Here is a 27,828-nt window from a genome sequence, read left to right as displayed (position 1 = left end):
AGATAAGGAAAAGTTACCCCAGAAAGGTTATCATTTATTATTTAGCAGAACTAGAGCTAGAACTCACATCACATGATCACATCACATGAAGTTAAAAAAAAAATTGTACTTTTGTAGTCACTTTGGGATTATACAAATTTATTTGAATAATATTTACTTACATCACTAAAAATATTTTTAGGAGTATTCTTTTGCAATTGCCTTCAAAGCCTGTGTCACTTTTTGTTTTTATAATAGCCTTTTATTTTCAAAATTCATGCAAGTTTTCATCCTTGCAAAACCTTGTGTTCCAAATTTTTCTTCCTCTCGCCTCACCTCACCCCTTCCTTAGACAACAAGTAATACAATATATGTTAAACATGTGCAATTCTTCTATATATATATTTCCACGTTTATTATGCTGCATAAGAAACATCTGATCAAAAAGGAAAGAAAATGAGAAAGAAAACAAAAAGCAAGCAAACATTAAAAAAAAGTGAAATTACTATGTTGTATTCCACATTTCAGTCCTAATAATCCTCTTTTCTGTTCCTGTTAGTAGCAAGGATCAGATGGAGGACTTTAGCTGGAACTGTGCTCTGGATGTAATTATTAGGGACTCCACAAAGTTAAAATAGCTTTGACCAGATTTCAGTATTGGAGCATACCATTCAATCCAGTCCAATTCTTAGACAAGTTTTTTTATATAGCTTATTTTCAAAATACATGCAAAGTTAGCTTTTGACATTTATCTTTGCAAAACCTTGTGTTCTGAATGTTTCTCCCTCCCTTCTCCTATCCTTTCCCCTAGACAGCAACTAATCTAATATATATTAAATATGCACAATTCTTTTATACATATTTCCATATTTTTCACACTGCACAAGAAAAATCAGATCAAAAAAGAAAAAAAAAGAAGAAAAAACAAAAAGCAAGCAAACAAAAAAGGTGAAAATACTATATTGTGATCCATATTCAGTCCCCACAGTCCTCTTTCTAGATGCAGATGCTTCTCTCTATCCCACGCCTATTGGAATTGACCTGAATCACCTCATTGTTGAAAAGAGCCACGTCAGTTAGAGATCATCACATAATCTTGTTGCCATGTACAATGTTCTCTTGATTCTACTCATTTCACTCAGCATCAGTTCATGTAAGTCTTTCCAGGCATTTCTGAAATTATCCTGCTAATAGTTTCTAATAAAACAATAATTATTCCATTATATTCATATACCATAACTTATTTACTTGTTCTCCAACTGATGGGCATCCATTCAGTTTTCAATTTCTTGCCACTACAAAAAGGGCTGCCACAAACATTTTTAGACATGTGGGTCCTTTTCTCTCCTTTATGATCTCTTTGGGACACAAGCCCAGTAGAAACACTGCTGGATCAAAGGGTATGCACAGTTTGGTACCCCTTTGGGCATGGTTCCAAATTGTTTTCCAGAATGATTGGATTCGTACACCACTCAACCAACAATGTGTTAGTGTCCCAGTTTTCCCACATCGCCTTCAATATTTATCATTATTTTTTCCTGCCATCTTAGCCAATCTGAGATATATATATATATCTATGTCTATATATCTATATAGTAGTATCTCAGAGTTGTCTTAATTTGCATTTCTCTAATCAGTATTTAGAGCATTTTTTCATATGACTAGAAATGGCTTTAATTTTTTCATCTAAAAATTGTCTGTTCGTGTCCTTTGACCATTTATAAATTGGAGAATGGCTTGTATTCTTCTACATTTAAATCACTTCTTTATATATTGTAGAAATCAGGCCTTTATCAGCACTCTTGGACGTACAATTTTTTTCCCAGTTTTGTTTCCCTTCTAATCCTGGCTGCATTAGTTTTGTTTGTATAAAACCTTTTTTAATTTAATATAATCAAAATTATTCATTTTGCATTTCATAATATTCTCTAGTTCTTTGACCATAAATTCCTTCCTTCTCCATAGATCTGAGAGATAGTCTACCTCTTGTTCTCCTAATTTGCTTATAGTATCACCCTTTATGTCTAAATCATGAACCCTTTTCAACCTTATCTTGATTGTAGGGTGTTCAGGTATTGCTCAGTGCCTAGTTTCTGCCATATTATTTTCCAGTTTTCCCAGCAATTTCCTGGAAGCTAGAGTCTTGGATTTACCAAACACTAAATTACTGTAGTCATTGACTGTTGTGTCTTATGAACCTAACCTATTCCACTGAATCTACTGTTTCATTTCTTTCCAGTTTTGATGTTGTCACATTTTTAATGTCCTCAGTGATGCTCTTTTTTGTCAATGACTTCTTTGGATACTTCCCAAATATATTGTTTATTAATTCTTCAGAGAATTAGAGATACTAATAGTTATGGAATTTGTATTGTTAGTTAAATTGTTACTGTGATGGCCGCAACAATTAAGGTTATCAATTTGCAAGATGAACTACATAAATCAAAGTATACAGGAAACAGGCACAAAATATAGTTAATAACTTTTAAAATAAGACTTGAGGATTTTCTAAACAAGTGGCCAATGGCAGTGTAGATTAGTTTTTCAAGAAAGCTCTGTCATTTTCTATGACCCAACAATTGGCTTGCCATGGGGAATCTAACTGTCTACCTGCTACCTTAACAAAATGGTCATGTTAAGACCAGTGCCATAGCAAGTTCTCTGCCTACCCTTAATATTTATATTACAGGAAATACCCTACCTCTACCCGAGGGTAACTAAGTTGGGGTAGCCCTCAAGACCCCCTTGAGCCTAGGTGTCTCAACTAGAGGAGTTTTAGGGAGCTATACTCACACATACCCAAACACAGGAAATCTCTTGCCCACTTTTTTATTTTAAACCTTTAATGAAGGATGTCGAGAGCACCCTGCTTGGGCAAGCTGGCTGACTCTCACTGAAAGCTGTTAATATTTTACTAATAACATATTTGTGATTTTTAAAACATAAGAAAGTTTAGTGTTTGAAATTGTGGAAATACACTTATAAATATTACAATTACAAATCTGAATTTAATATATGGTTTTATGTGAATTTTTTTAGATGATTAAGAAATCTAGAGTGAGTGAGGTGGCCATGGAAAACCTAAGGCAGCAATTGTTAGAGCTTCATCATTCTGACTCTCTACAACGAGCTAAAGAGCAACATGAGAATATTGTTTTATGCCTCAGAAAGAAGTATGAAGACCAAGTGACAGCTTTACAAAAGAATTTGGATGCTACAAATGCTGCACTTCAAGAGCAGGTTTGAATGATTTCAGAAAAGCAAATAGTAAATAAGATGTATTTGTGCTTAGTGTTTTTCAGCTAGTCACTGATCTTTGTAACTTTGAACCTTGAAAAAATGTCAGTCAAAAAAGCACGATAATAGTCATTCACTCAGTTGAGAATCTGAGTTCAAAATCTTGTATTTTTTAATATAGAGAAGGGCATATTTTCAGAATTCTCTATGTTTGAGGGTTTGCGATACTCAACTGTAGTGAAAAAAATGATGCTTTACAGGTTTCTTATTGATGTATCTTTGAGCATTTGAGAGTTGTCTGGTGGCATTTATTAGAAACATCTGAATGAAAAAGAAGTTAAGCTAATTTAGTTGTCCTAGTGTTTCTTTGGGGGTATTTGTTAAGCTAGCCTTAAAGGTTCCAGGTTTATATTCACACCATTCTTGGCAAAAAATGTTGTATAATTGTATAAGGGCAGCTGACTGAGTTACTAGCAATTTTGAGGAAAATAATTACATACAAAATTAGGGGAGAATTGAGATCCCCAAATGTCCATGAAATATAGGTTTTGAAACTATTAATTAATTATTATTATTATTAATTAATATTATTCCTATTGTTACACAATTTTCTAACTTCCAGTAATTCACTTGAAGTGTCTCCACCTTTAGTTAAGTAACTTAGTGAAATAAATACTCATTTTATTCCAGTGAATAGAATTACAAATGCCCATATAATTGTTTAGGACAGATTTTATTATGTAATATTACTGTAATTGCTAGGTGGTTCAGTAGATAGAGCCATAGGGCTTGGAGTCAGGAAAATCTGAGTTGAAATGCAGCCTTAGACACTTACTATCTTCCCCTGGACAAGCCACTTAACCCCATTTGCCTCAGTTCTTTATCTGTAAAATGGGGACATAGTCAAGAAGAAAAAGTAAACCACTCCAGTATTTTTGCCATGAAAACTCCATGACCAAAAATCTACAGGATCATGTAGAAATCAGATAAGTCTGAACAATAACAATGCTACTGTTTAATATTTTTATAGATATCCCATACATTTATCCTATCTATTAAAGTCAAGTAAGTGAAGCATAAATAAGTTAAAATTGCATATAAACTCATTTTTCTGCACTACATTAATCAGTTTTTATAGATTTAGATTCCTAATAGTGAGGCTCTTCCCTTTATTCCCATTTTTCTTTAACAGTATTTTTCATTAAAATTTAATGCAGAAGATAACTCCCTGTTGTGGACTAATCAAATAATAACCCGACTGAATAGCTAACATTTAGAGAAAAGTCTAAATTATGACATTTTAAAAGAAATATTAGTTCTGTTGCACATAGGCTCATGAAACAGAACTAAAAGCACAAATTTTTGGAATAAAATTGTCTTGTTTTAATGAATAGAATGGATTGGTTTATAAACATTTTTAATGCATCAGCCTTATCTGTGAACAACATTGTTGAGCCTTTAAAATTCCATTAGTGCCTTTACAGGCTTATTTTACATAAACTTTATAATAGCTAAAATAGTCACCTTGCTGTTTCTCCCACAAAACAAGGAAAATCAGTCTTTTTTTTTTTTTTTTTTGATACTTAATATATAACTTTTATTGTCAATTATTCTTTTTTTCTCTACTCACCTGAAAAAATTACCAAGGAACAATGAAATCTCAGAAAACTAAAATGAGGAAACTAGATATAACCTGCCCAGATATTATGTAGAATTTATTCATATACTGAGTTGCAATACTTATTTCATAATGACATAATTTTGTGAATAATGATATACATGTTCCTCCATCATCAAATCTTTGCAATACTAGCTTTCAACCTTATTACCCAATTGAAATAACTCTCCATCTCCTCATGTCTTGATGCTCAAATCTGGCTCCTTCTTCAGATTTAATTCTTTGACCTCTCTTGAAGCATTTAACATATTATCTATTTTTCTCTTTGTCTATTTGCATTTACCTGATAGTACTTTTCTATCTTGCCTCCCTCTGCAGTTTGTTTTGCCAACCTATATTACTTTTCCAACTCTGGTTCAGTCCTCTTTTGTTCTGGATTTAAATCATCATTTCTATTCAGATGATCCCCAGATCTATTTAAATCTCTGTTCTAATCTCTTGTCAATTGAGTTCATTCTAGCATCTTCAACTACCTATTGATATTTCAAAGTGTATACTTCATAGTATTCAAAATTGTGTTCAAAATTGAACTCATTATCTTTTCTCCACCTCCAATCTACTATTCTTTCAACTTTTCTTATAGTAATTGTTGAGGACACTATCAATAAACTTTAGTGTTGTCAACATCTCCCTATTCCTTAGTCTACATATCAATCAATTGCCAGTTATCAGTTCTCCACAAACTCATCTGGTCCCCTTTTCTACCCAGCCACCCTACTACTTCAGGCTTTCTTCATCTGTCACCTGGGACAATTTGGAGAGGTCTCTTAATCTCCTCATTTCAAAAGTGTCTTTTTTGGATCTTACTAATGATGTATTCTACTAAGTAAATTACTAAGTGACTTCCTTCTAAGATCCAATGGAAATGTGAAATGTCTGTATTCAGCATTTAAATTCACAGCCTGATTCCAACCGATCTTTTCAGATGCAGGATATATATTGTTTATAGCCTGGATAAATTGTCTAACTTGTTCTTCACACAACAATCTATTTTCTTTTTTTCTGGGGGGAAAGGAGAATGTCTTTACACTGTCTAATATCCAATTTAATCCCATTTTACCTTAAAGCTGGAGCTTCTATATTTCCTTTTATAAATGAAATCTTTAAGGTCCTAATCATCTCCCATCTGCTGGTCTTTTTAATTCACCTTATTTTTTGGTATACATTGTGAAATATGTAGCTTCTTGAGTTCAAAGACAGTTTCATTTTTATCTTTGTATTGCTAGCAAAGCCTTGTTTCTATCTGTAGGCTTAATAAAAGCTGATTGATTTGATAGAATGGGAACTTTTTTACAAATACAATTTTGAAGAAGAAACACTCTTATAGACTTAATCATGATGCAGAATTTTTTCTCTGTGTAAATTACATTCTTGTTAGATATTGAAATCATAATAACATCACATGAAGGTTTATTGTATATGCATATAGCATAGGAATACTATCTTCTTTTCTTTACTACACTAAGTTATTAAAAGCTCAGATACTTTTACCAATTGAAGTACAAAAATATTAAATAATTAGGTACTCAGAATTATCATGGGTTGGTTTGTTTTACTTTTTGCTTGCTGGTTATATTTCTAAGTTTGATCTTATGTTGAGCTGTATATAAAGTGATTATTTTTAAACTAATTTAGGTTAGATATCATGGTATCTAGCTATAATGCCTGTTCCTGGGGGAAACTGAAGCTGGTGGATTGAACTCAGAGCTCAGAAGTACTGAGCCACACTAGGCCATCCCTTTGATTAAAGTGTTCACCCTAAGTCTAATCCCAATATGGTGAGCCTCTGAGAATAAGGGCTCACTCTGCTGCCCAAGGAGGAGGGCAAATTAACCCAGGTCAGAAAACAGGAGTAGCCGAAAACTTCCATGCTGATCAGTAGTAGGATCAAATCTATGAGTAACTAGTTATTAAAGTTAGTCTAATTAAACAAAATGAATGAAAATAAATTCCTAAGAAATAGACACCATTTAAAAATGTTTTAATAGTTCACATTTACAAAAAATTATAATTAAAATGAGTCTTTTAAGAAAATCCATGCACAAACCCAATATGAAAAAAGAGATACTCAAAAAAAAAAAAAAAATCCAAACATCTATGTTAAAAGTTTGTAAGAGAAAATATAAGATTATTCAATCTATTTTGCAACCAAGTTAGATGGGAAGAAATGTGATTCCATTGCTATATCTTTTTTTTTCTTCTTTGGCAATTGGAAATGAAGTTGAAATATAATGGTCTACTTTATAGGTTTTTCTAAAGATTTGTTGTATCCATTACAGAATTGCATTCTAAACCATTAAATTTGAATGGCAACTTTGATTTTCAGTGGTAAGGCCTATAAGTGTCTTTCTCTTCTTGAAAAGCTCTACATCAAACAGTTCCCTACTGGTTTTTCTCTACCACCAGTATGCAAAAAAAAAAAATCCTTCAAAACAACTCAAAATAGACTTGAAAAATAAGACAATAATATGCCTGTCCTACATGTAGATCCATATTTAATTAATACTTGTATAGATATAATTAACAAAATTATCCTAGTTTTAGCTTTAATAAGAAAAATTTGCAGAGTCAAAGTGGTGAATCTTTGGTATTTTTCCAGTTATAGTTCTCATTTCTTTCTCTTCCTTTTCACAAAAAATTTCTGAAATTATCTTGAAACATGTTCTGTTTTTCCTACACCTGATAGCGCAATCTGTGACTTGCACCATTCCCTATTTCAACAAGTTGCATGGGATCATTAATGATCTGCTTTTATATACACCATTTATTCCTCCACAGATGTTGGTGTAGATGACAAGTTTTTTTCTCTGACTTTGCATTAATGGCCTTTAAGTAGGTTTTTAAGTTTCTTATGTTTTTTCAAATGCTTTACAACAAGTAGTACCTTTTGATTTTCTAAATCTGTAGGGCTCAGAATTGGCCAAACTAAACTGAATAAACAGGTATTGGTTCTTATGGATTTATTTATTTATTCTGAGAAATTGCTTCAGTTCACCAATAAATTTAGATATTACATTATTTTGAGTTAAATTGGCTATCATTGACTTTCAGAGATATGTTCCTGACAGTAATCTAGTTGCATATTTTTTTCCTAGTCTCATTGTCTTCTAAATACTACTTTCTAATTGCCTGTGCTCTCTTATTTTTTTCCTGACCTCTCTAACAAGAAGAAACCTCAAAGTGATTTTTAATACCAAATCCTTTCTCTTTTCTTACCATTGTCTTATTTTTTTTCTAAAAGCTTGGTCTGCTCATTCTTGCCAGTCCTTAACGTGATTATATCTATTTTGTTTACCATTAATATTTCTGCATCTCATCTTAAGTTAAAAGCTACTACTGCTATGGCTTCTTTAGGTCACTACTAGTCTTTACTTTGTTCTTAAAATCTCCAAATTGCTTTATTTCCTTCATTACTATCAACGATTATTTCTAAATCAACTATATTCTGTTCATTTGGGACATCTTTACCCAGTTAGTTTGCATTAGTTTATTTTTCTTTCTCCAAGTTTTCCCTGTATTTTTCTTTCATGAAGCCCTAAAGGGCTAAAATTATAAAGAAAAAGATGATATATGTAGAGGATGAGTTTATCAGCATCCCATCTTGCTGAGTTTGGATCTTCTATACTTTGCTCAAAAACATCTTTTTTATATGGTAATGTTAAATGCTTAATTTTATGTCATTCTATTTTATTTATTTATTTACTGAATTTATTTTTGTGTCATCTTAAATAGTAAATCCTAACCATTCATTCATCATGCAGTATCAGGGTATAGCCTCTCCTAAATGTTTTTTTTAATCAATGATTTTAAGGATTTTCACTTGTATTTATACATTCTCTTATCTTAAAAGTACTGTAAGAAATCTGGGTTTCTTGCTTCCATTTGGCTGTTAAATTTTTTAAATACTTAAATACTTTAATATTTAATTATTAAAAGGAATGTGACTTCTGAAAAACCTTTTTCATTTTTAGAAAGATGTTTGTTGTCGTTTACGAGATCATGTGAAACAAGTAGAAAGATCACAGGAAGAAAACAAGATGGAAAAAACAGAAATAATCAACAGATTAACCAAGAATCTGGAAGAGAGTCAAAAACAGTGTGCTTCTTTGCTGGAAACAGGTATACCACTTTGTTCTGCTTCAAACAAAATAAAAGTATAGATGGTAGACATATCCACACTTGAAACAAATTTATTATATGAAACTATATATTTACCAAGTGATTATTTAAAAGGATTTTGTAATTTTAAGATTTTTCTAGCATTCCATTGGTCTATAATTTTATAAAATTTCTTACTTAGAAAAGAGCTTTCAAAAAGACAAGCATTATATAAAGGTGAGACTCTAATTCTATAAATATTTAGATTAACAAATTCATAGATCTTAGAGATCTTAAGAGTTCATCTAATTCAACTTCCTGATTTTACAGTTTTGAAAGCAGGACCAGAGAGATTTAGTGATGAAGTGACTTGTCTAAGTCAGATAGTTGGTAGAGGTAGAACCCTTTTGCCTGACTTTTTCTAGTGCTTTTAAGATTTTGTCATACCATAACATATTTATATTTATATATTTGATTGTTTATTTTTATTTATTTAGTATTTTCCCCTGATGACATTCAAAACAATTTTTTTTAAATTTGTTTTTAAAATTTTTGAATTCTAGGTTCTCTTCCTTATCCCCCACCCACAATTAAGAAACCACTTGTGATATTAAGCAAAATATTTCCATAAAAGTCAGATTGTAGGGGAAAAATAGATCTCGCAACCTAATGAAAATAAAAATGCTCAAGAGAAATTAAGTTTAAAAAAAAAGAGAGAGGGGGAAGTATTCAGATACAATCAGGTTCCTTCTTGGAGTATGGATAGGATTTCTCATCATAAATCCTTCAGAGTGTAGTAATAGGTGATTATACTATTGAGAAGAGCAAAAGTCATTCATAGCTGATCATCTCAGAACATTGCTATTACTTTGTATATGGTATATTTCACTTTGTCCATGGAGGACTTTCCAATTTTTTTTTTTTTGAGAGCATCCTGTTCATCATTCCCATAGAACAATAATATTTCATCATAAACACACACCACAGTTTATTGAGCCATTCCCCATTTGATGAGCATTCCCTCAATTTCGTTATTTTGCTCTGAGAAGAGAGTTGTTATGAATATATATATTTTTGGTACATAAAAATGGTTTTCCTTTTTCTTTTCCTCTTAAATCTCTTTTGGTATAGTGGTATTGTTAGGTCAGAGGATATGTATGAATTTATAGCTCGGCACAGATCATATCTTTTAATCATTTATCAATTGGGGCATGGGTCTTATTTTTTATAAATTTCATTTGGTTCTCTATGATCATAATATATTTATATATTACTAATGGGATGGAGATGGGAAAGTGAATAGATGTGTATCTAATAAAAGGAAAAAGGAGAATAAGCAAGAGTTACTTTTTGTGTATGTGGGCTAAGGGTTTTGTTATGTTTTTGTTTTTGTTTTTTAGATTTTTTTCCCCCTAGTCTTTATGAAGTATAGAAATAATGAATATGTTGTTATTATTTTGATCATGTTATTATTCTTGTATCTACCATCCTTCCACTCCTCCAGCTATTAATAATAGGTGCTATTCTACCATGGCTCATATGGCCTCTTCAATGTAATAGATTTTTCCCAGTAATGTACAAAGACATAATAAAGCCTGGAACTGTTTAGTTTTCATATGTTAAATTTCATGTCAAGTTCTCAAGACCTTGAAAAAGATTACATACCTCATTTTACAGATGAGGAAATGATCTACTCCAAACAGCAAGCTCAGAGATGAAATGATTTACCCAATGTTACATAATAGTGGCAGAGAAGAGAATAGTATCAGACCTGACTCAAGCCAGTTCCTTGATAGTTTAGGTTTCATGTTGGAAAAAAAGACTAATTTGTCATTTAACAATTAAGAAAAGAAGGCAATTCAACAAGGGGACACCACCTGGTTCAGGTAAACAGAGAAGTGAGAGAGCTCTCATTTCTTTACAGAATTGCAGCAGCCCTTCCTACTTTATAAAAATATAAGTGATCAGCAGGGCAGTATGTGATAAATCAGGCAACTGTGGGATATCTGCCAAGTTAGAAAAACCCCAATTCCATATGAGTAGGCTTGTTTTATATCCTTAGGTGATCTTGAAACCTTATTATTCCCCTGAGCCAATTAAATCTTCAGTAGAATTTCAATACATTTTCAGGAGAAACTTAGCCTAGCCTGCATGGGACAGGGTCTTAGGAAAAGCTAACTCAGTTTCTTTGACACAGAAGACTATGATGGGAAATACCACATGTTCCCTATTACACCTATCTTCCCAAGTCCCATTGTGTTCATTATAGTACATGGATGAAAATCTGGTAGTGATATAGGTATGACCCTTTTGTTAAGATACTGAATTGGAAGTTCATTTGTTAGGTGGTCCATTGGTGACTGGTATCTTTACGTTTAAGTAATTTTAAGTGCTGTCTTATGTTTTTATTCTTATAGGATCAGTACAAGAGGTGAATCAATTAAGGCTCCAGCTTCAGCAAGCCCAGAGTGCACATACTCTGAGTGACAACATGAACAGGACTTTACAAGTGAGTATTGCCATTTGAGAAAAATAGGTAACCCAGTAGTTAAGGCTCTTCCCCTTATAGGCTTGTGGGAACCCAAGAAAAATGGAGTTATGGTGAGTAGTTATTATTTAGGTCTATAATTTGGCTAGGGGACTTGTAGGTGTATGTGTATTGGGCTTGGGCGAGAGAAATAAAAGTGGCATAATCTTTTCATATCTGGGTTTTCACAACAGTGGTATGAATGGAATTAATTTAACCATTTATTAAACTCCTAATATGTGTAAGGAAATACAGGCACAAAAAAACCCCAAAAAAACAAAAAGAAAGCCAGTCTCCACCACAACCGTGTTCCCCCAAAACATAACCACAAGGAATTTACATTCTTCTTATATTCAGCATTGGCCTTGGGATCTGAGAACAGCTCCTGGAATCAGTAGACTTCTCCTGTCTTTGGCCTTGCTGAGATATTGGCTCCAATTCTCCCTATGCCATAAATACCATCACTTACCCTCTCAGTAACCTTTATACACCAAACTACTTAATAATTGGGATCCTTCCACTGGACTATAAAGTAACATCATTCTCCACAGTTTGTACTTTAAAACCTCTCTCAGGTAGGGGACTGTATAGAAGTCTTTTCAGAGATTCCTTTGTCTTCAGAACTTTTCCCTGTGAAAGCATTCCTTCACCCTAAGTATATTATATGAGCTATCAACTCGGTAATCTTTTCTGATAAGACTAAATTTAAGTCTAGATGGTATGGGAGAATTATTCCTATTTGATTTTTTTAGCACTAGTTGCTAATCACACAAAAAGATATTGTGATGAATGATTCATGTAATTCAAGTGTATCTGATTGGCTGGCTTAATGTTATCATGCCCAGGAAAGCTGCCCTTTGTGATCACATTGGTTGTAGCTGCCAGTAGATGTTGTCATTGTTGCTAACAGTAGCAGTGTTTACTGGTTTTGAAATCAGACTGGTTGGAGCTGAATACCTCTCTTCAAGCTTGTTTTTATATGGACAGTTTTGCCATCAGTATAGGACCACTAGTAGTAGCAAAGACCATAGTCCATGAGGGAAGTCTGTATATTGATTACATGCAAAGTATGTAATATACTTCCTCTTTACTCAGTCATATTATTGACTCATTTAGGGTATTAGCAAGAAAAAGACATATACAGATTAGATGTCCATACATTAGTCATTTGTGTCTCATATGCACAAAAAAAATTTTCTTATTTTTGTACTCTAGGAAGAATTAGCAGAATTGAAAGAGGAAATTTCTCTCTATGAATCTGCTGCAAAACTGGGAATATTTCCAGATGATCCAAATGAAGAAATGAATGTAGATCTTGCTGAATCTTATGTGAATTTGGGTATTAAAAAAGTCAACTGGAAAAAATCAAAATTTCACAGGTATTGAGAAAAATACTTCATTTTAGTCTTATCATACTTCATTCTAGTCTTAAAGAAAACAAAAAAAAAAATTAAAGTTTTTTTTTTAACACTTCGTAATTGATGAATTAGGTATTTAAGTATCTAGTTTCTACACCAGAACAATGTTTTGTTATTTTTTTCAGTGAAAAATATATGAAGGTCTAAAATCAGAGTTAACAAACTATTTGTATTATCCTGTTTATATTTTTAACATCAGATGTAGCTTGTCCTTTTGGCAAATTGATGTCATGCAATGAAGTTGAAAGGTTAGATGATTAATGTTTTCAATATTTTATAAGAAAATCTTAAAACTTTCTTTTTCATGTTATTTTAATAAATATGTTATTATTATTATTACAACTTCTTTTCAGATTAGGAGTTGAAAGAAAGTCCCTTAAATCTACTCAGTTTATACTAGGGTGGAGGGGGAGACCCGATACTTTTTCTAAGGAAAAAAGGGACTTCTTTGACCTATGGACTTCTATGACCATATCTTTTATTACCAGATCTGGTAATAAGTTCATATCACTTATTTGAGCATTTGTGTTACTGGGAAAGGCATGAAATTAGAAGCCTTTTAAGGTATTTATGCTTTATTTTTTTTTTTCCACAATATAGAGAGCTGAGTATATATGAGATGCTCAACAGATATTGAACAATGTAGAATCAAAATTTTAGGTCATTATCATATGTTCTGTGGTTTTAAAAATGTATTCTCCATCATTATTGAGATTTTTTTTTTTTTTAACAATCTAACCCCTGTGTGTTATATTGCTTTCCCTAGACATGAAGATAAATAAATGGGTTACAATTTATAAAAGCCAAGTATATGTTCCTAACCCTTGGCATGTCATTTAACTTTTCAGTCTTCTGGGCACCTCAGATTTAGGGAAGGTATAGACTTGCATGGGCAGAGATTTTTTTTTTCCAACCAGTATTCCTTATATCAGTGAAATCACATGTGGCTCTAGTCCTTAGTACATATTCAGTGTATCATGATAGAGTACTGAATTTGTATTCAATAGGATCTAGATTCAAATTATTTTTCTGCCACTAATTTGCTTGATTTGGGGCAAGTTTTAATTTCTCCAAGATTAGAATAATTTGAATTCCTTTTCTGTTCTATTTCTATAATTCTATGATCTTATTAAGAACATGATATGTGTAGGGCATTTTGATGTACAAAATATGTGGGAGTGCATTGACAGATGCTTCAGGGAGGGAAGACTTTTCATGATGGAGATGGAATTTCATCTAAGCCTAGAAGAAAAATAAGGAGTCAGGGAGGGAAGTGCATTATGGGCATGAGAAACTACTTACTAGTGAGGATGCACTGGGCTAGAGGAGAGAATGTCAAGTCTGAGAAACTGAGAGAAGTCGTGTTTGAGTGGGGTATATGAGGGAGAGGGAGTGACCTGAAATTAGGCTAGAAACATAAGTTGGAAATGGATTATCGAAGGTTAGCCTTTGATAAGTCAGGCTGAGAAGTTTCAACTTTATTCTAGAGAAAAGAACCTCTGAAGATTTTTGAACTAAAAATTATCTTTGTTAGACCCATTTCTTAGGAAGATCATTTTGGCAAGTGGGAGTTGGGAGGATTGTGGATTTGGAGAAGGGAAAGACTATAGAGGTATAGAAGTCAGTTAAGTTAGGCTAGGTAGTTCACAGAAGAGGTTGTTAAAGATCTGATCTAGGATTTTGTTGGTGAAAGTGGAGAAAGGATAAGTACAAAAGATGCTTAATGAATCAGAATCTCCAAGATTAAGTAGTAACTAATACTGTGCATGAGGAAGAGAGAAGAGTTAAGAATGTCTCCAAGATTGCAAACTTTGGTGACGGGGAACATAGTAGTATACTAATTCAACAGAAATAGGGAAGTTTGGAGGAGGAAAGGATTGAATATTCCTAAAGGAGAAGATATAGAGGAGAGGATAAATCTTCAGGGTCAGTACTTTGAGTGAAACTTCATTCTTAGTTGAGCAGAGGATGAATGATATTTTGAGCAGAGGAAACTGGGTAATTGACCAGGAAGAAAACTAAAGGAGAGCTGTGTCATAGAGGCCCAAGAAGAATCATGGGAGCACAGACAGAGGCAAAAGGAATCTTTGAGGTCATCTAGCTCAACTCCCTCATGTTAACAGAGGAGAAATCTGAGATCCAGAGGTATAAAATCATTTCCCCAAGGTGACACAACTGGCGGAGCCAAGATCTAATACCTATTTCTTCTTCTTCTTCTTTTTTTTTAATAATATTTTATTTTTCCAAATACATGCAAAGATAGTTTTCAGCATTCACCTTTGCAGAATCTTGTGTTCCAAAATTTTCTCCCTCTCTTCTCCCCTTCCTCCTCCCCAAGATAGAAAACAATCCATATAGGTTAAACATGCACAATCTTAATATATTTCCATATTCATCATGCTGCACAAGAAAAATCAGATCAGAAGGGAAAAAAAAACACAAGCAAAACCAATTTCTTTTGAGTCTAGTTCAGCACATTTTCCACTGTAACAAGGTGATTAACAGCTTCAGAAGTTGTAAAAAGATCAAAGCGAATTTAAAGTCATTAATTAAATTCAGCAGTTGGGATCATTAGTGACCTTTGAAAAAGGATTTTCATTGGAGTCCAGGGATTTGAAAGCCAACTAAGTAGTGGTCAGTGAAGTCAGAGAGAAGATAGCATATAGAGATTTTCAGGGTGTTCAACAGTGAAAGAGGGAGTTAAGGCCAGCTTTTCCTCTGCAAAAGAAGCACAGAAGAATATTGATGAAAGAGGGATAGGGGAATAGCCAGTTCAAAGGTACAGAATTAGGAGATGAGTGTTTTGTGTGAGGAACAACAAGTAGGCCTATGTTGCTGATCAGGTATGTGAAGTGGAAATGAAAGTGTAAATAAGACTGGAAAGGTAGGAAGGACCCAAATTGTGAAAGTCACTATTAGAATTTTATAAACCATTTATTTATACATTTACTTTGCAAATTAGTGTAATTGTGGAATCTATTAAAGTGTATTTCCCATTTCTTTTGATTTCTCCTTTAACAAATTTTTACTTGTGAAGAGTGCATAGATCTAAAGTAAAAAGTGCTCTAGTTATTCTTTAGTTCATTAGTTCATTTTAGTGAACAAGTCAAATTTTAGGCATCATTTCATGTTAGTGAACCAAGGTGGAAAAATTTGAGACTATATCAGATATTTATCTTGTACTGGATATATGAGTAGTTACTGAATCCAAATATTAGTTTAAAAATAATAAAGGAATAAGGGTGCAGCTAGATGGCAGGAGAACAGATAGAGCATTGGCCCTGGAATCAGGAAGGACCTAAGTTCAAATCCAACTTTAGAGCTTTAAACACTTAACACTATCTGTGTGAACCCAGGCAAGTCACTTAACCCCAATTACTTTGTTTAAAAAAAAAAAAAAAAAAAAGGAATGATAAGGATTTAAATGAATTGTATGAATAAGAAAGAAAATTTTATTTGGTCTTATTCAAAAATATGTTTTTGTTCTGTCTTGCAAAGTCTATTATCTTTTTATCATGATAAAATTTCTTCATTCTTCATTATCAGTCCATGCATTCATAGTTGGTCAGTTCACTGATCTCTGAATTCTGTAGTCTTTTAGAATTGTTTGTCTTCATAATGTTGTTATAAGTAAGTACTTGTTAATTGAAAAAGAATTATTTTTAAAAATTTATAAATGAAAAAGAGCCACAGTATTTATCTTCCAAACAACTAGAAGGGGGGGGGGGGATCAATTTCATGTTCCTAAAATTGATACTAATTATGCTGTGTGATATCAATAGTCTTTCTACAGTTTTGAGAATTTGTATTCTTTCTTGACCTCTGAACTGTTGTATATCAGTAACCTTAATATAAGTGACTTAGAAGTCTTCACTATCAACCATCACTTCCCTTAAGCCAATTGCTTAGTATATTTTAAGAATTTAGCTATAATCTTTTTTTTTTTTTTTCTAAACCCTAATGGAATTTGAGTAACTAAATCTGCATGCGGTTTGCAGACAGCTTCCTCCCTCTTTTATTATAGTTGGCTGCTAAGCTCAAATAATAAACATTTAACAAGTGGAATGCCTTTTCCCTTTGGTCCTCTCAGCATGCTTCATAAATGACTAGAGTTTATTTGGATTCAGGGGGACCTCTTTCACATGGTGGTTCAGTTTAAGCTTTATGTAAGGCTTGGTCACCATGTCTGGCTTTCCCCATTTTAGGAAAGAAAAGAAAATTACTTTCGCATGCATTTTCTCTAATCTTAATTTGGCTTACTTTAGGAAGTTGCAGGTTGTGCTATTTCAGTGGTCAACATTAATTTTTTTTTAAATTAGGTATATATATATATATATATATATATATATATATACAGAATTTGTTAACTGAACAAAATGGTGATTCTAATTAAAAACAATGATTTTTCCAAAATTTCTGAGTAAAAAGGAACTGTAGAAGCTAGCCAGTTTCACTTCTTAAACATTCTCCACAAATGGTCACTAAAGCCTTAAACCTGAAGGACATATTTTAGTAATTTTTTCATTCCTTTGGCAACTTAGTCTACTTTGTTAGCTTTCATTATTAAGAATTAATACTTACTGCAGTGCTATATACCCAGTAGGTGCTTAATAAATGTATGTTGGATTAAATCGAGAAAGTTTGCTTTATAATCCAGACTAAATTTACCTCTTAGAAATTTTCATCCTTTTCAGAACAGGTACAACTCTTGTGTGCCACTCTCTGAGTCTTCTCTAGATTAAATATACTCAGTTGCTTCAGACCAATCTTCAAATAGCATAATTTTTAATTTCTTCTTCCTGATATCCCTCTTCTGTATAGACTCTACCTAATTAATGCTTTTCTAAAATACAGTACCTAGAACTGCACAGAATATTTTGATAAGTGATCTGATCAGGGCAGAATATTGCTCAAATTTAGAACATTGAACAGTAATTCTTTTATAAATGTCATTTAAACAGGTGATTTGAGTGTATAAAATAGAATACTTATCATAAAAAATTACTTTTTATAACAAACTTGTAAATTAATGCAACTATTTTTTAATATCACATTTTTCATATATATATATATATATATATATATATATATATATATAGCCATTTGGAATTATCTGGAATTTGTGTATAATAAAAAGTCTTTTATTTCTAACTCTTATTAATTTTAGAACTTGTGAAAATCTATTTGTTTTACACCTAAGAAACTAGAGTGCAGTTTGGCAAAAAATTATTTTTGACATAAGCTCAATTAGTTGAAATCAGTGAGATTTACTTCTGTATTTCTCTAAAAAGCTTACCTTTGTAATATCATGGTTAAGCCAACTGTCCTGATATATCAATATTTTTTTTGGCAAAAGTTTGGAAATAATTGCACTATAATTTCAGAATTAGTTGGGTAAATAGCCAATTTGATTTATATTCTGCCTCCAAATTAGCCTTCCATGCCTTTTCTCCTTCCTTTATTTTCTTGCATTTCCTTTACTCCTTCCACTATTCCCTGACATGGAAGACTGTTGTGTAGCTATTCTATCTTGTAGACATCTGTCATGAGACTTAAGGTTCCCGTAATCTTAATAGTCCTTAAAGAAGATTATAACTGAGAGTAAGAGGGGCCAACAAGGAAATGCATCCAAACGAGCTTCTAAGATACTGAAATACAAAATATTATCCCAAACTGAGGAAACCAATGTTCCAAGTTATCGTAGTAAAAGATAAGGGAAACCCAGACTTGGAGCAAAACCAGTAAACCTGTATTAACAATGAAAATGATTGAAACAAATTGCCTCCATTCCTGTATACACATAAAACTACTTGCAAGTATGTTGATCCTGAGGTTTTTAATAGTTTTTCATCTGTGTTGCTCTTTCTCAGTTTGTCAGACTACTATACTTTCCTCACTCTGAGATTTGGATTCCATTGAATTGTATGACTCATTATAGTAATTGAGTAAGATGAATGGTGTTTGCTTTTCTTCCCTTTATGTAACATCTTTGAAAATTAGATGATTTGTAAAATCACTTAAAATTCACCCCAAAAAAGCAAGATACTAAAATTTAATATGAATTACTTACAATGAAAACAATAGGGTTAGTTCATTTTTAAGTATTTAGGGAAGCTGGAGGAAAAGCTATTTTCCAGCTTGGAAGAATACTATCTTAGAGTGAGTTAATTGCTGAGAACATTTATATAAATATATATTCACATAAATATATAATTACATATAAAGTTAAAGCTGTTGTTAAATGTTAATATAGGGATGTAATAAATCATAACATGGAACTAAGGTAGGAGTTGGTAGCTCCTCCTTTTAGATGGACTTAAAGAATAGTCTTTATTTACTGTACCTAATGGGTTAAAAATGATTTTTCCAACAGTACTATGCAGAAACCAGACCCAAATGAAGAGCCTTCCAAAGATGAAATCATCTTAAGACTGAAATCTGAATTGCAACGTTTACTGACCAGCAACACAGTCAAGCGCCGCCTGGTTTCTCAGTTACAAAATGATCTCAAAGATTGTCGTAGAAAACTAGAAGATCTCAGTCAGCTGAAAAAATCTCAAGAAAAATGTGAACTTGAGGTTTGTTTAGTAAAAAACATCTCTCTTATACATAATTTTAAAAATAAGTTTTTGTTCATTTTGCATATGAAATCCACATTCTAAATAACTTAGCTCTTTTGTGTAACTTTTAGAAAAATAAAACACAGATTGATATATTGTAAAGCATTTTCCCCCTAAGTTGATGGTCATGAATTCTGTTGATAATGAAAAGGAATGACAATATTATCATACAAAGGAATATCTTCTGTTTCTCTTTATCCACCAATATCACATTACAAATAAGTAGTTTTACCTGTTCTAGAAGATGTTTCATAGAACCTTGCTAGTCTTCTGATACAAACCTCCACAAGGAAAATTCTAAAGTGAATTGTCTCTAAAAACAAGTAATACAGACTTTAAATAACTCAACCTCTTAGGGACAGACAATAGGAAAAAAAAACTGTAAATGAATTACCAAAGGGAAGATAGGAAGGGGGTCTTTTTTTTTTTGTATCCCAGCAATATAGTATCAAGCACATAGCAGGCAATAAATGTTTGCTGACTGAATCAGGAATAAATCAGATGAATCCTTTCCCAGCATAATTTTTATTTTTCTATTTTGTGCTTATGAGCCTTTTTTAAGCGGTGGGGAGGGTTTAAAGCATTCTACTTTTGTCATAGGGATAGCTGAGTGGTCCAATGGATAGAACTCTGAGCCTGAGCCTGGAGTCAAAAGACCCGAGTTCAAATTTGGCTTCAGACACCTACTGATTATGTTATCCAGGATAAGTCACTTAAACCTTGTTTGCCTTGGTTTCCTCATTCCTCATTCCATAAAAAGGGAGCTAGAGAGGCAAATAACAAACCATTCCAGAATCTTTGTCAAGAAAACCCCAAATGTAGTCACAAAGACTTGACATGACTGAAATAACTGAAGAATACCACCACCACTTATTTTATAACCAGGACGTATTTATGAGCTAAGAACTTCCTCCACTTTTCAACTCTTTTATTAAATCTTTTTAAGACTTCTCTTTTTAGACTTATCCTGAATTAATAAAGGGATCACATTCAAGAGATGCCTCTTTTTCAAATTTCACAACTAAAATCCATAATGAATCTTTAAATATTAAGATACCGCAGTAACTTAAAAAAATTGATCTCAATTTTGAGCATGATTCTAAGTTCACAAGAATTACGAATGTTTCTCTTTGCTATGGTGAAAAAATACCAGTTAAAATTTTTCTGAAAAGTCCAAAATATTTTTTAAAAAACAGAAGACAACTATCCAAATCAACTCTCAAAATCTTGTGATTCTAAGACATAGTGTTACTTTAAGTCAACAAGTACTCTTTAAAAAATGACATTTAAAAAGCTCCATATTGAGTACTAAAGATACAAAGATGAAAAATGGGGAATCCTGCCCTCAAGGAGATTGTGATTCAATTTTGGAGGGAGATAGATATACAAGTAAAACAAGTAGAATGTGCTAAAGTAAAAAAGAGATCATTTGCAAAGAAAGGAATCAGGAAAACTTTTTTGAAATCAATAACAGCTAATATCAAAGCATAATTTTGCCATTTTAAATTAGAAATGTTTTTGACACATTATTGATCACAAAGAATTTTGCAGAAAATGTTCATATCATTGCTTAAAAGGAGGTGTTTATAATAACTTTTTATTGACAGAACTGAATAACGTTTTTGTGAAATGAATGATTATATTATAAGAGGGTCTTAGTGATCTCCCATCCTTACATTTAAGATTGTCAGTTATCTGGTTCTTATCTTTCCAATCTTACTTTACTTCATTTCACACACTTTTCAACAAGTTGATATATTAGCTGTTTTTTGTACCTGCTATTATATTTCCCACTTTTGTGCCTTATGTGTTTGTAGTGCATTCCTCCATTACTGTCACTTCTTAGAGTCTCTTAACTTACAGTGGAGCTCTAGATACGTGGGGTTTTACCTGATTTACTTTTTCCTCCTTGAAATTCTTATTATTTTATATGTATTTTAATATTTTTCCTATTGAATATATGCTATATCCTCCACACTTATAAGTGTGGTACTCCTTTAGAATAGGGACTGTTTTATTTTTTGGCTTTCTCTCTCTCTGTGTTCTGAGCACTTAACATATATAGTACCTTGAAGATAGCAGGTGATTAATAAATATTTGAATTGAAATTTTTCTTGAATATGATGCTGACATCCTTGAAATCTTGTGTTTCTCTAGTTTCACCTGTTGAGAAAGTTCTCAGCAGTGTCATAATAGCATTTAAAACTATAAAAAGACCTTCATGATCATTTTGTTTAGTTCACTTTTCAGATGAGGAAACAGAGGCTCCAGATGGTTAAAAGACTTTCTGGTAGTCCTTATGTGGTTGAATTTCTTCCTCTGTGGGTTAAGGCATATTTTAAAAGAGTTAAAGCTTATTATTGCCAAATCTGTACTATTACATTCCATTGTTGAACAAAGAGCTTAAAAATTCAGTAAGATTTTTGGGACAACACTGTAGTATTATCCCACTTAGTATCCCATTTAGGTAAGAAGCAAACTTATCCCGAAGAGGATGTTACTTGCTCTCAGGGTCATGTAATACCTGATAGGGCTTAAATTAAGACACAAATCTTCCAGGTCCCAAACCTGCTATTCTTTCAGTTAGATCATACTTTCTTTCAATTCGTATACATATTAGCACTCATTAACTTATGCCTACTTGGTAGTGACATAGATAGCCGATCAGGTTATAATAAGTAGAACAACATTTATCAAAGTGTGTCTGTTGACCATTATGACATTACTGCCATTTGCTATAGGTTTAAGATTTGAGCTGTGAAATATTCTTGGGCCTCTAGCTAGAATTTTAAGGAGTTACCACAAGGGGGTACTCTTCATTACTGACACACTCAATGGCTTCAGAAAAAAAATGGAATATAGAATAAAGGATAATACAATGACTAAAAGAAAGTAAATACTCTATTCAGTCATGTAGTTATTTTTGTTTCTAAAAATGAGTAAGAGCAGGGGCTTAATCCAGAAATTCTGAACATTTTTTTGTGTGTATCATGGATCCTTTTGGTAGTCTGGTGAAACCATGTTTTAAAATGTATAAAATAAAATATATAGGATTACAAAGGAAATTAATTATATTGGAATCTGGTAATCAAGATATTTTTAAAAACAAAAGTTTATAGACCCTAACTTTTTATCCAATGGAAGCTACCATTTATATCGTGCCTACTATGTGCTGCTAAACTTTAAAAAATATTATCTCAATTTATCCTCACAGGCAGGTTTAGTTTTCCCAGGGTTACCCTAGTAAATAGCTGAGACTGATTTGAACTCAGGCCTTGAATCTAGGCCCAGGGTTCTGTCTGCTGGTATAGAAATTATAGTTGTTGGCAGCTAGAAATCAGAAAATCTCAGTGTTCTCTAGACTCTTGTGATCTTGGGGAAGTTCTTTAATATCTATAAACCTCAATTTCCTTTTCTGTAAAATGTTCATAATAATAATTGTACTAATACCCTACTTCACAGAGTTATAATAAACCTTAAAAGTTTGTGTAAAGATTTATAGGTTAAAATTATATACATCCATATGTATATGTTTATAGAGATTTTCTGTGGGGGGTGGTGTTTCATATATTTTTATTTTAGTGGATGTAACTATGGATGTAACTCTCTTTAGACACGCCTCTTTGAACAATTTTAATCACATGTTGAGAAAAAAACTAAAAAAAACACATTACTTTGTGACCATCTTTCTAGTAGTAAACCCTAGTAGTAAACCCTCTCCTCATTTGAATTGATCTTTCAGATGAACAACAACTGACTCATACTCAGTTATTCCAGCTTGATATTGCATGTATTGCATATGTTACATTAGAGTAGGATATTAGTAGAGGACATAAAGAAAAAATATTAATAAGATATATAAACAACTATATATACTTTCAGTCTGTTTTCTATCTAAATGTTTATCTCTCAATTTGCTTATTCTGACATCAATTTGATATTTGAATTTTAGCTTATTATTATTCCTTCTTAATTGAAATTAATGCTTGGAACTTTTATGTCCTTATGTCCCAATGCTACTGAAACTTTAGCTTATTTTCATCACGTGGGAAGCAAAATTAGTTTTGTCTGTGTGATTACATTATCAGTTATTACTAGAAATAAGCACCATGGCAGAAGTGTCAATTCTTTTGTCATTTCATACAGCCTCTTAAATTCATAACCAAGATGATGTTGATTATAAGAGACTGTTTCAATCTTTCGTTTTCTTCAGTTGGACAACGTATAAGGTTTCTCATATTTGTCCTTTGTTTCCATTCCATCCAGCAAACCCCCTTCACCTACAGATCTCAGCACTGCATTAAAGATTGTTTAATGAGACATAGGGGCTATTTACAAACTCTTTTTAGTTTCTTTTAGGAAATACTGTCAGTTTCCTGGATCTTAGAGCATCTTTTGTTACCCTTTCTTAGTGTAGGTGCTGCCAAAGCAAGCATACAGGAACATAGCAATCAAAGAGGAAGTACCTTCAGTTTCACCAACTGGTGAAAGGTGATTGAACTCCAAGGTTTACCTTCTCCATTAGGAATAAGATTAAAACTCTTACCTTTGTTTTTTTACTTATGAATTTAGAGAGAGGAAAAGATGAAATAGAGAAGGGAAATGGGGAGGGAGGGAGCGGAACAGGATGACAAGGTGGGAAAGGGTTGATCATGCTTCACAGATCTAACATCATGTTATGATGATCTGTTTTTAGACTAAAACAAACAATGTGGAAAAATCACCTAATCGAGTACGGCCTGAGTCTTCTGTTTGTGATAAAGTAGTCAAAGAAGATGTTCTACGACTTAAAAATGAAATTCTTACTTTACAACAGCAAAACAAGGTGATTTTGATCTTTTGATATGTCTTCAAAAGTTTCAGATAAGAGAAAACTGAATTTAATGATAACATTTAGGATTATAAGAGAGGGATTATGAACTGTTGTATCTTCCCTTACTATCTGACTGGGGAACTAATTTATAAATTTATATGGATATAATTAAATGGACATAATTAAATTTAATTCCAACTTCCCATCTCTTTAGTGGATTAGCCAAAATCTTCTGATTAAATACTTCAAAATTAAATTAAATACTTCTAAATTAAATGCAAGTTTTTGAAGTGCTACTACTAACAGGATTATCTGCATGCCTCAGAAATAGTTTGTCTTGCAAACCTCAATTCAAATCAGCAAACATGTATTTAATAACTACTGAATATAGAATAATTATTTTGTTAGGTCTTAAATGATAACAGAGTTTGGAGAAAACATTTCCCTGCCCTCATAGAACTTATATTGAGAAATAATAGCATGTATATAGATAACCATAGTACATCTTAACAAGGTGTATAGAGAGATAATTCATTATTTGGATGGCGTTTTTGTAAGGATAAGTGAAGGGTAAAGAATACAGAAAAGGGAACAAAATTGAATACAGAGTTAAATGCCTTTTCCCAAAGTGCTTTTTCTTTTGAATCCAGGAACTTAAAGCAACTGAAGAAAAACTGAAAAATACAAACCGGGATTTATGTAGTCAAATGAGACAAATGGTGCAAGATTTTGACCGTGATAAACAAGAAACAGTGGATAGGTAAATGCACTTTAGGGACCTGATAGCTGTTTTCCATTTCAGACTATTTTGGTTAAAAGATTGAATGGTTAGGCCTTACACTCATCTTAGCAATCTTTATCTGCAAATGACCATGGCAGTAAAAGAATGCATTCCATTTTTTAAATTAATGTTACCTCTTCTTTCTAAGATCCCAGTGAATAAAACTCTTCACTAAAGCCCCTTCCTCTTCTCTCTTCTGTATTTGTGGGAAATATAAGACTCTGGTTGTTGATATTATCATACAAAAGAAAGATGTGTTTTTGACATTTCCAGTTGGAATTTGCCATACATTTTCCTTTAGAAACACTTTGATAAGAAAATAACAATATTTTAAAAAAAAAATCTAGGAATTTGCTTTTCATTGCTAGGTGTGAAAGAACATTTCAACAACATCATGAGGCTATGAAGAACCAAATTCGGGAGAGCCTTTTAGCAAAGCATGCTCTAGAAAAACAACAACTTTTTGAAGTTTATGAATCAAATCGTTTGCAACTTAGGTAAGGAAAACAAAAAATTGCTTTATAATCTACGCACCAAAGCTGTCTATTACTATGTAATTAACAAATGAAGATAAAAAGAAATATCACATTTGATTTTTTGTGAATGAAACATTTTCTATTCTATTTGTGTATTAAGAAATGACTTAGATAAGGTGAATAAAGAGATGGCAGCTGTACAAGAATGTTACCTGGCAGTTTGCAAAGAAAAAGATAACCTGGAGACCACCATACGGAAGTCTATTGAGAAAGAGCAGCAGACTAAGGAAGAGATGGTATGGTACAAATTAATGCTGTGTTTCGACCATAGCTCTCATTACAAAAATTCAAGAGTACTTTTATTCAAAACTTTAATATTCCTACTTTCCCATGAGAAAGGGAAAGTATATGTAGAGCTCATTTGTTGCCTGCTGAACTTTAATTATCTGTATTTTAACAGGATATTGAAAGTAAAACATTAAATTCATTAAAACATCAATAGAAAATTGGGTCTGCTTATAATAGAATTATCCTTTTATACAAGTTTTTTTTTTTTTTTTTGGGGGGGGGGTTTGATAGGGAGAAAAAGTCTCAAAAAAAATACTTCAGTAGTGGTTCTCAGATTTTTCTAACCATGAGTATTTCAGATCAAAAGACTTTACGGATTATTACTTTGATCCATTTAGTAGACCATCTAGAACTCCTACCTACTTTTTCTTGCCATTGCATAAAAACCATTTTTAAAGGCTCTTGGAATATTCTACCCTCTGACCCTTAGATTTTTTTTTTCCACTTAAGAGAAAGGGGGAAAAAGTAGGTATGAACCCCCAGGGTTCTTATCAGTTAAAGTATTAATCTCTTTCAGAAAGCCTTTTTACAATCTGTTCTCCTATTCTCTTCCTTTCCATTCCTGACTTGAATTATCCTGGCCTAGAGCCTTTTATTATATCAGCTTTTTTATCCAAACTGGTAGTAGAAGTTCAATAACTGTCCTATTAACATTGTTCTTGAGTTGTTCTTGGTTAGTTTCTAGCAGTAAATTTATCCAGTGAAATGACATCCCCTTTTCTCCTCTTTACAATAGCTGAAAACTTCAGTCTTTTGCTTACTTGCATTTTTGAACCAGCCTGGAGAGTTCACTTTGGGAACGCATGAAAGAATAAGGAATTTTGTTGAAGGTTTGAATGGATGCCATCTGGAGGGATTTCTAGCTTATGAAGCTATATTAAGGCAGATCGATATGGCAACTTTAAAAAGAATGTCTAATGAGCAAATTAGAAATTTTGGTTTATATTTTGATTTCTTTTAAAGATGAATATTGAAGAACATAATTTGTGTATAATGTAGAGTAAACAAGTAACTTCCAAATTTAACTTATTTTAATTTATGTTGGTCTTTGAAAGTTAGAATTGATATCTTAAGCCACTTGAAAACTAGGGACTCAAACTTTTGGATCTGTTTTAGAAATTAAAATGGGAAGGTGATTTCTAGTTTGCTAATTTAGGAGAGTATAACAATGGCAAATGTAGAGTGATTTTTTTTTTAATCAGTTCTTTTCCAGGAACTTTTTTTTTTGTTTGTTGGAAGAAGAGGGAGCGAGCATCTAATTGATTATAAAATTTGGTCTTTCAGTGGGTCCTAATAAGGAACATTTGATAGACTGTGTATTTGCACATGCATCTTCTACTCAAATAATAGCATGAATTAGTTTTTTAAAAATTATAGGCAAATCTCCAATTTAATTAATTTCAGTGGCTAGAACTTGTAGGCAGCTTCTTGTAGTTATATTTTGCTATAAATAACATTTCCAGTCTTTAAGAGTTAGTAGTTTGGTTCATTGAATGCCTTTAACTGAAAAGCTTTGTGGGTAAAATGAAGTTGAGTAAAACACAACTTCCATTTCAAGGGCTTAAAACTCACTAATCATAATCCCAGAGGATTGATAATGAACATTGTTAATCCCTGGACTGAAAGAAAGATTGGACTAACTATGCATACTAGAAAATAAATTTTTGGATATGGCCAGAATAAGAATTTGTTTTATATGATTATGTATATTCGTGACAAAGATATTTTTCTTTTTTCTAAGAGGTAGGGAGAAGTGGGAGGAAAAATAATACATTGGTGGTAATTGAAAAAAAATTAATTTTAAAGTTTTTAAAATTAGCTGGGAGGATACAATATATGAAACTCTAAGGCAC

General features: G+C 32.3%; 1 protein-coding gene across 10 annotated transcripts in view; it reads left to right on the top strand.

Moving 5' to 3' along the window:
• Nucleotides 1–27,828, top strand: part of CEP152 (centrosomal protein 152) — a 90,375-nt gene that overhangs the window by 29,922 nt on the left and 32,625 nt on the right. For all 10 annotated transcript variants that reach the window (XR_004232376.1, XM_031955158.1, XM_031955154.1 and 7 more), the window contains 9 exons: nt 3,019–3,219; nt 8,866–9,013; nt 11,410–11,501; nt 12,735–12,898; nt 19,311–19,515; nt 24,254–24,382; nt 25,021–25,130; nt 25,520–25,648; nt 25,788–25,923. Coding sequence is in view for 9 of the 10 variants with exons in the window: in XM_031955158.1 (XP_031811018.1) it covers nt 3,019–3,219; nt 8,866–9,013; nt 11,410–11,501; nt 12,735–12,898; nt 19,311–19,515; nt 24,254–24,382; nt 25,021–25,130; nt 25,520–25,648; nt 25,788–25,923 (1,314 nt within the window). In the remaining variant the exon portion in view is untranslated. The remainder of the gene's footprint in view (nt 1–3,018; nt 3,220–8,865; nt 9,014–11,409; nt 11,502–12,734; nt 12,899–19,310; nt 19,516–24,253; nt 24,383–25,020; nt 25,131–25,519; nt 25,649–25,787; nt 25,924–27,828) is intronic.

The sequence above is a fragment of the Sarcophilus harrisii genome, chromosome 2, assembly GCF_902635505.1.
Source record: "Sarcophilus harrisii chromosome 2, mSarHar1.11, whole genome shotgun sequence".
In the NCBI taxonomy this organism is placed as follows: Eukaryota; Metazoa; Chordata; class Mammalia; order Dasyuromorphia; family Dasyuridae; genus Sarcophilus; species Sarcophilus harrisii.
The sequence above is the reverse complement of the archived record's forward strand: the minus strand, read 5'-3'. Positions and strand labels throughout refer to the sequence as shown.